Raw genomic sequence first — 9,151 nt, forward strand, 5'->3', positions numbered from 1 at the left:
ACAGTGGGCTAAGGAGGAGTGTGCTGTTGCAGGAAATGTTGACCTTCAGGGATGTGTTTGTGGACTTCACCCTGGAGGAGTGGCAGCAGCTGGACACGACTCAGAAGAACCTCTGCAAGGATGTCATGCTGGAGAACTACAGCCACCTTGTCTCCGTGGGTGAGGGACCCTTCACAGGGTGACTGGAACGCACCCCCCGGGGCTCCCTCTCTGTCGGCTGCTGCAGCTCAGGGGCGTCTGGGCCCTGAATGAATCGGGCCTCAGGCTCAGGGTCAAGAATCCATAATGGCGTTTGCACCCTACACGGGATGTCTGTGCTCTCACCTTCTTTGTGGATGGTCTGCACTGAGGGTCCACTAGCTGGGCTCACGGGGCAGTCACCGAGGCCAGACCATCTCTGCCCTGCAAGGATGGGCCTCGGTTCCGGAATGCCTCATGTGTCAATTAGAAAGTCCTCTGTCATTTCCCCTTAACAGGATTCCTCGTGGCCCAACCAGGTAGGACCTTCAGGTTGGGACAAGGAGAAGAGGAGGCCAGGATGGCAGCTGGAGAAAGCCCAACACGGAGGTGTCCAGGTGAGCCCGTGCCGGGCCAGTTGGGCCAGGGCAAGGGGACCTGGTGGGTCAGGGAGAGCTTGGCCTCGGGGGCGCGCCCAGGAGTTCTTCTCAGAAACCCCAGACTTGGGGACACAATTCGGGTCTGATGGAACGAGCTGCTGTGATATCCACATGATGCCCCACCTGCTGCCCCTCTGCAGCCCCTTGTTCTTGGGGTTCAGACAGAGGCAGCCACTGCTGTTCTGTAGATCCCGTCTCCACCTTCCAGCATCTGGGTGGCTAGGGAGACGTGCCCAGCCTTGTCTCCTTCCTCCTCCCTCTCCTTTCTGGAAGCTGTTGGGACTTTCCCCATCTCTTGGGCATTTGTGTGTTCATCAGAAGACAAGCAGATGGAGGGGTGATGTTTCCTCTTTACTTGGCATACTGTGTGCCCTCGAAGTCTGAAACGCAGAGTCTTTAACCTCAGGGAAATTATCCTACCTGGTTTACTGGAGTTGGGATGGACAAAAAAAAAAAGCTTTGCTAGTGGCCTTCAGCTCTACCAGGCAAGTGAGAATGGTCTCATGGAGATTGTCCTCCAATATTTATAATGATATAATATCAATCCTATACAAACCCTTTAGGAAAATAAGGAGGAAATAATTCCCAGCAAGTTTTTTAGACCAGCATTACCCTGACACCTGACCAAGAAATTAAAGGGAAAGAAAAGTACAGACCAATAAATCTCATGAATATTGATGTACAAACCCTTGACAAAATATTTAGCAAATGGAATCCAATAATATTTGAAAATGAATGCAAGGTTAACATTCAGAATTCAATTTAATTAAATATATTAACAGAATAAAGGCAAAAGCATATGATCATCTCAATGGTTACAGGAAAATAATATGGCAAAATTAATATATGTTCATGATTTTAAAAAATCCCTTAATAAACTAGGAATAGAAAGGAACTTCCTCAGTCTGTTAAAGGGCATTTATAAAACGCCAACACCATATTGAATGGTACAAGCCTAAACACTTTCTCTCAAGCTCATTAATTCTTTCCTTGGTTGTAATGAGTCTATGATGAGCCTGGCATCCCTAGGAGTAAGATTGATGGGCACCAACAGAATTGCAGTTTAATATTACAATCAGAAAAGGGCAAGATTTGGGAATTCCCTGGCCTAACCAGGGACTAACCACTGGACTCCGCGTTTCCATTGCAGGGGGCTCGAGTTCGATCCCTGGTCAGAGAACTAAGATCCTGCAAGCCAGCTGGTACGGCGAAAAATAAAAAAAAAAAAGGCAAGATTCAAAGAGAGAAGTCTGAGGGCAAATGCTTCATTAAAAAGTGAGGGTCCCTTGCTGAGTTCCCAGACCTGAGCCAAATTTTAGATCTGGAACCAATTGTCTAGAGAGGTGCCCATGTCCCTTATAGGAAGAACCCTACAACATTGTAGCAAACATAAAATACTTATCTTAGTCCCTTTCCGAGGGAACCTATGGCCATTTATCTGGGTGACTATGGTCATTGGGGAAAAGGGAATATTTTTAGGACTATTGGACACAGCTTTCTGAGTTGACATTAATACCCAGATATGCAAAGCATCACCATGGCCCTCCTGTTAAGAGTGGGGGCTTACTGGGTACAGGTGTTACACTGAGTCCTCGCTTAAACCTGATTCACAGTGGCCCACTGCACATGCAGACCCATCCAGTGGTGATTTCCTCAGTCTTCTAGTGTATAATTGGAATTCATATACTTATCAGTTGGACCATTTACTACCTCTCTCCTCACCTGTAAAGTTTGTTAGCTGATAATTTATGTAACAGTATTCAGTGGTTACAGTGTAAAGAACTATGGAGATAACTTATTTTTACCCAAAAAAATCACATACAGATATTATAATCACAGGATACCCATTTTTAAGATGCAAAACATATACTCAAAACCATACACTCAGACAACCACATGGAAAAGGAATAGGGAATATATAGACATATGTGAAAATGGGGTCATTTTAAGAAGAGAATTGTGTCACATATTAAAGACAAAGCTGAATGGGAAAATGGATTGGAAGACAGAATCTACTAAGCACAAGATCATTTTATGGGTAGTTTCTGCAGACGACATTTAAAAAATTAAAAACTCAATAATCCTACCACCCAAACGATAATCTGGATAATCTGCTTAATAATTTGTTGTATTTCCTTCCGAGCTTTTTGTTCTGTGTCTACCTATACACACACACCTACAACAGATACAAATATAAAACAAATATATTTGTATACATATATATGTGCAAATAATTTTACTCAGCATAAAACTGCTACTTTTCTGCCATCCAGAGTCACTGATATAATGGTGCATTATCCATCCTTGATGTATTTTTTTATAATGTAAACTATGTGGTACATTGTTTTATGTTTTTTCACTTAGCCAATTACCATGAACATTTCCCCAAATCCTCAAACATGAAAAAATTTTTCATTAGTGCATACTATTCTATCTTATTGATATGTCAGTTTTTAATCAATTGACTATTGGATATTCAATTTATTTTTTTTCTATTTTAAATAGTATTATGTTAAGGTAGATAAGCTGAAAATTAAAGAACTTTTACTGACTAATAAAATGAGGCATAAATGTAACCATAAAATGATTACCCTTAAATATTAAGTTAAAAGCACTGTTCCTAAGTGAGGTGTGTCAAAGCTTAATATATGCCTTTTCTGTAAGGGGTTTGCATTTCTGCACTGAAAGTGTTGATGAATATGTGTGAGATCTCCTGTTTGAGCTCCTTTGTTTCAGGGATCATGATGACTCATCCTCCGTCACACCACTTAAGGAAGCAATTTTTCTATTTTGTTTAAGAAGTAAACTGGGAGTTTGCCCTAGCTAGGATTAACAACTTTTGCTTTATATTTTTCTTTCAAAAATGTCATCCTCTACTCCACAGTGAACATATCTTAATTATTGAGTGCTTGTTTGCAACCTCTGCACCTTTCACACAAAATGTGTGGTATAGACTATGGAACATATTTCTCTCATAATTTCTAACACAGTTTTCTAAACTCATTAAATTCTTTGTTTTTCCTCAGCATAAATATCTGATAGGTCAGCATAAATACTCTGATAGGCAAGAATATTTAAATTCTTTCTAAAGTCTTTTCCACATCAATATAGTCACAGTTTTGCCACTTTTGAATTCTCTGGTATACAGTTCTCCACTTGTGTAAGAATTCTGTGTGAAAAATTGATCACATTTATTATATCCTTCTGGAATTATACTTTTGTGCCTTTTATTAAGTTAAATGAACATTAAATAATATATGAAGAGTTTTTGACATTTTTTGATATTTATAAGGTTACTCCCCAGGATGAATTGATATATAATATAATGAGGTGTAACTAGTGAAATTATCTCACAGTAAAGCATCTTAATAGGTTTTCTCTCCTGTATGACTTTTCTGATGTTTAATGAGTGTTGACTTCCCACTGAAGGCTTTGCCACATTCTCTGCATTCATAAGGTTTCTCTCCTGTATGAGTTCTGTGATGTACAATGAGAGTTGATTTCACACTGAAGGCTTTGCCACATTCACTACATTCATAGGGTTTTTCTCCTGTATGAATTCTCTGATGTTTAATGAGAGTTGATTTCCTACTGAATGCTTTCCTACAGTCACTGCATTCATAGGGTCTCTCTCCTGTATGAATTCTCTGATGTTTAGTCAGTGGTGATTTTTCACTGAAGGCTTTCCCACATTCGTTGCATTTATAGGGTTTTTCTCCTGTATGAGTTCTCTGATGTACAATAAGGGTTGACTTCTCACCAAATGCTTTCCCACATCTTCTGCATTCATAAGGTTTCTCTTCTGTATGAGTTCTCTGATGGACAGAGAGGTGTGATTTTCCACTGAAAGTCTTCCCACATATGCTGCATTCATAGGGTTTCTCTCCTGTATGAACTCTCTGATGAACAGAAAGGTGTGACTTTCCCCTGAAGCCTTTTCCACATTTACTGCACTCATAAGGTTTCTCTTTTGTATGAGTTCCTTGATGTTTAATGGGGGTGGGCGTCTCATCAAAGGCTTTCCCATGTTTATTGCACTCAGGTTTCTCACCTGTATGAGTCCTTTGATGTGTAAGGCTGGACTTACCACATTTGATAGCTTCATAAAATGCTTGTCTAATGTGTGTTTTTTCATGTCTAATAAGGTGATATGAACTCTTAAAAGCTTTTGCACATTCACCACATACAAATGGTTTCTCTCCTGTATGAGTTCGCTGATGTTTAATCAGAGTTGACTTCTGGATAAATGTTTTCCCACATTCACTGCATTCATACGGCTTCTCCCCTGTATGAGTTCTCTGGTGTGCAATGAGGGTTGACTTTTGGCTGAAGGTTTTTGCACATTCACAGCATTCATAAGGTTTCTCTCTGGTGTGAGTTCTCTGATGTACAACAAGGTTTGCTTTCTGGATAAATACTTTTCCACATTCAGAACATTTATAGAATTTCTCCCCAGTTTGAATTCTTGGACTTTTATTAAGGGATTGCTTATGGTGGAAGGCTTTTCCATGTTCATTAAGCTCAAAGAATTTCTCTCCAGGTTGAGCTTTATCAAGATTAGAATGGAAGCATAATTTCCAATATGCCTTACATTCATCATCTTTCCTTCTTACATAGCTTCTACTTTGACTAAGAAAATTTAAATTATGTTTTGAACACTTTCCCCATGAATCATATTTAGGGAGTCTTTGTCTTATAGAAACAAAGTTTGTGCTTGGATAAATGATTTTTCTGTATGTTCTGAATTTTGGGCCACTTCCATCCTTCAGTGTTTCCTTATCAACGGATGCAGCTTGCCACAGAGGTTTGTCTTGGCTTTCCTTATGATTATCTATTGGGTCACCAACTTGCCAGAATTCTAGGGAAAAAAATGCAATGAATCATCAAACTTGTAAATATTTCTACTATAATGTTATGGCATAAAATTCATTCATAAATGCCCTGCTGTGAACTCCTATTAATGGACCTGAGCTGATGTGGATGAAACCTCCCTATGCTCCACCACCACCACCTCCCTCAACTGTAAATACAAACAAATGCTGGCCCACATTTAACAGAAAATAATTTAATACCCAGTCAAGCTCAAAACCAAGAAAAGAAAGTTTTTAGGTGTCAAAACTGAAGTGAGAGTTTAAAGGGATGGGGTGAACAGAAACTGAAGGTTGAAGATTTGCAGGGGAATCCAGACCACAGGGCACAAATGTTCAGGAAACTAGAATATAATTTGCACTAAAAGTAGGAGGCACAAAGGGCATCCATGTGTGTTAAACAGGAACTAGAAAGATTCCCCACTGGTCAAGGAAACTGGAAAGAAGGATGTTATATATAAGAAATCAAAAGCCTGATATGATACTATATATAGAAATCCCTAAAGACTCCACACAAAAACTACTAGAACTGATAAATTCAGCATGGTAGCAGGATACAAGATTAACATCCAGAAATCAGTTACATTTCTTTACACTAACAGTGAAATATCAGAAAGGAAAAGTAAATAAACAACCCCTTTTAAAATCACATCAAAGGGGAAGGTGGAAGATGGCGGAAGAGTAAGACGCGGAGATCACCTTCCTCCCCACAGATACACCAGAAATACATCTACACGTGGAACAACTCCTACAGAACACCTACTGAAGGCTGGCAGAAGACCTCAGACCTCCCAAAAGGCAAGAAACTCCCCACGTACCTGGGTAGGGCAAAAGAAAAAAAGAAAAAACAGAGACAAAAGAATAGGGACGGCACCTGCACCAGTGGGAGGGAGCTGTGAAGGAGGAAAAGTTTCCACACACTAGGAAGCCTCTTCGCGGGCGGAGACTGCGGGAGGCGGAGGGGGGAGCTTCGAAGCCCGGAGGAGTGCACAGCAACGGGTGCGGAGGGCAAAGCGGGGAGATTCCCGCACAGAGGATCGGTGCCGACCGGCACTCACCAGCTCGAGAGGCTTGTCTGCTCACCCGCCGGGGCGGGCGGGGCTGCGAGCTGAGGCTCTGAGGCTCGGGTTTCGGTTTCGGATGGAGCGCAGGGAGAGGACTGGGGTTGGCGGCTTGAACATAGCCTGAAGGGGTTAGTGCACCACGGCTAGCCGGGAGGGAGTCGGGGGAAAAGTCTGCACCTGCCGAAGAGGCAGGAGACTTTTCCTTCCCTCTTTGTTTCCTGGGGCGTGAGGAGAGGGGTTTAAGAACGCTGCTTAAAGGAACTCCAGAGACGGGAGTGAGCCGCGGCTAAAAGCGTGAACCCCAGAGACGGGTGTGAGCCGCGGCTAAAAGCGCGAACCCCAGAGACGGGCGCGAGCCGCGGCTGAAAGCGCGGACCCCAGAGACGGGTGCGAGCCGCGGCTGAAAGCGCGGAATCCAGAGACGGGCGCAAGCCGCGGCTAAAAGCGCGGACCCCAGAGGCGGGCGGGAGACGTTAAGGCTGCTGCTGCCGCCACCGAGGGGCCTGTGTGCGAGCACAGGTCACTCTCCACACCCCTCTTCCGCGGAGCCTGTGCAGCCCGCCACTGCCAGGTTCCCGGGATCCAGGGACAACTTCCCCGAGAGAACGCACAGCGCGCCTCAGGCTGGTGCAAAGTCACGCCGGCCTTTGCCACTGCAGGCCCGCCCCGCACTCCGTGCCCCTCCCTCCCCGCCGGCCTGAGTGCGCCAGAGCCCCCGAATCAGCGGCTCTTTTAACCCCATCCTGTCTGAGCAAAAAACAGACGCCCTCCAGCGACCTACACGCAGTGGCAGGGCCAAATCCAAAGCTGAGCACTGGGAGCTGTGAGAACAAAGAAGAGAAAGGGAAATCTCTCCCAGCAGCCTCAGAAGCAGCGGATTAAAGCTCCACAATCAACTTGATACACCCTGCATCTGTGGAATACCTGAATAGACAACCAAACATCCCAAATTAAGGAAGTGGACTTTAGGAGCAAGATCTATGATTTCTTCCCTTTTCCTCTTTTTGTGAATGTGTATGTGTATGCTTCTGTGTGAGATCTTGTCTGTATAGTCTTGCTTCCACCATTTGTCCTAGGGTTCTATCCGTCCATGTTTTTTTTTTAAATTTTTTTTCTTAATAATTAATTTTAATAACGTTATTATACTTTACCTTCGTTCTTTCTTTCTTTCTTTCTTTCTTTCTTTCCTTCCTTCCTTCCCTCCTTTAGACAACGAATCATCCCAAATTGAGGAGGTGGTCTCTGACAGCAAGATTTATGATTTTTCCCCATTTACCTCTTTTAGTGAGGGTGTATGTGTATGCTTCTGTGTAAGATTTTGTCTGTATAGCTTTGCTTACAACATTTGTCCTAAGGTTCTATCGTCCCTTTTTTTTTTAAATAAGAATTTTTTAATTCAATAACTTTATTATACTTTATTTTATTTTTACTGTATCTTCTTTCTGTCTGTCTTTTTTCCTTCTTTCCCTCCTTCCTTCCTTCCTCCCTCCCTCCCTCCCTCCTTTCTTTCCTTCTTGTCTTCTTTCCTTCTTTGCTTCTTTCTTTCTTTCTTCCTTCCTTCCTACCCTCCTTTCCTTCTTTCTTTCCTCATACTTCTACTAATTCCCTCTACTTTTTCTCCCTTTTATCCTGAGCCGTGTGGATGAAAAGCTCTTGGTGCTCCAGCCAGGAGGCAGGGCTCTGCCTCTGAGGTAGGAGAGCCAACTTCAGGACACTGGTCAACAAGAGACCTTCCAGCTCCACATAATATCAAACGGCGAAAATCTCCCAGAGACCTCCATCTTAACACCAGCACCCAGCTTCACTCAACGACCAGCAAGCCACAGTGCTGGAAAACCTATGCCAAACAACTAGCAAAACAGGAACACAACCCCACCCATTAGCAGAGAGGCTGCCTAAAATCATAAGGCCACAGACACCCCAAAACACACCACCAGATGTGAACCTGCCCACTAGAGAGACAAGATCCAGCTTCATCCACCACAACACAGGCACTAGTCCCCTCCACCAGGAAGCCTACACAACCCACTGAACCAACCTTAGCCACTGGAGACAGACATCAAAAACAGGAGGAACTACGAACCTGCAGCCTGCAAAAAGGAGACCCCAAACACAGCAAGATAAGCAAAATGAGAAGACAGAAAAACACACAGCAGATAAAGGAGCAAGATAAAAATGCACCAGACCTAACAAATGAAGAGGAAATAGGCAGTCTACCTGAAAAAGAATTCAGAATAATGATAGTAAGGTTGATCCGAAATCTTGGAGATAGAATGGACAATAGAATGGACAAAATGCAAGAATCAGTTAACAAGGACCTAGAAGAACTAAAGATGAAACAAGCAACGATGAACAACACAATAAATGAAATTAAAAGTACTCTAGATGGGATCAATAGCAGAATAACTGAGGCAGAAGAACGGATAAGTGACCTGGAAGATAAAATAGTGGAAATAACTACTGCAGAGCAGAATAAAGAAAAAAGAATGAAAAGAACTGAGGACAGTCTTAGAGACCTCTGGGACAACATTAAACGCACCAACATTCGAATTATAGGGGTTCCAGAAGAAGAAGAGAAAAAGAAAGGGACTGAGAAAATATT

General features: G+C 42.8%; 2 protein-coding genes across 2 annotated transcripts; one reads left to right on the top strand and one right to left on the bottom strand.

The window, feature by feature from the left end:
* The first annotated feature begins 6 nt into the window (after nucleotides 1-6).
* KRABD4 (KRAB domain containing 4) lies at nucleotides 7-3,544 on the top strand. Its single transcript, XM_027091406.1, has 3 exons — nucleotides 7-155; nucleotides 477-575; nucleotides 1,768-3,544. Exons 1-3 carry the CDS (start codon nucleotides 36-38, stop codon nucleotides 1,894-1,896), a joined length of 348 nt encoding a protein of 115 aa, XP_026947207.1. The 5' UTR covers nucleotides 7-35; the 3' UTR covers nucleotides 1,897-3,544.
* A 60-nt stretch (nucleotides 3,545-3,604) lies between these two features.
* ZNF674 (zinc finger protein 674) lies at nucleotides 3,605-5,497 on the bottom strand (the record flags this gene model as incomplete). The annotated part of the gene is made up of 1 exon (XM_027091306.1): nucleotides 3,605-5,497. A coding segment is annotated over one exon (1,515 nt), but the record flags the coding sequence as incomplete, so codon positions are not given.
* Between the last annotated feature and the right edge of the window lie 3,654 nt (nucleotides 5,498-9,151).

This window comes from Aethalodelphis obliquidens, unplaced genomic scaffold, assembly GCF_003676395.1.
Source record: "Aethalodelphis obliquidens isolate GAN/ISIS:26980383/991018 unplaced genomic scaffold, ASM367639v1 scaffold71, whole genome shotgun sequence".
In the NCBI taxonomy this organism is placed as follows: domain Eukaryota; kingdom Metazoa; phylum Chordata; class Mammalia; order Artiodactyla; family Delphinidae; genus Aethalodelphis; species Aethalodelphis obliquidens.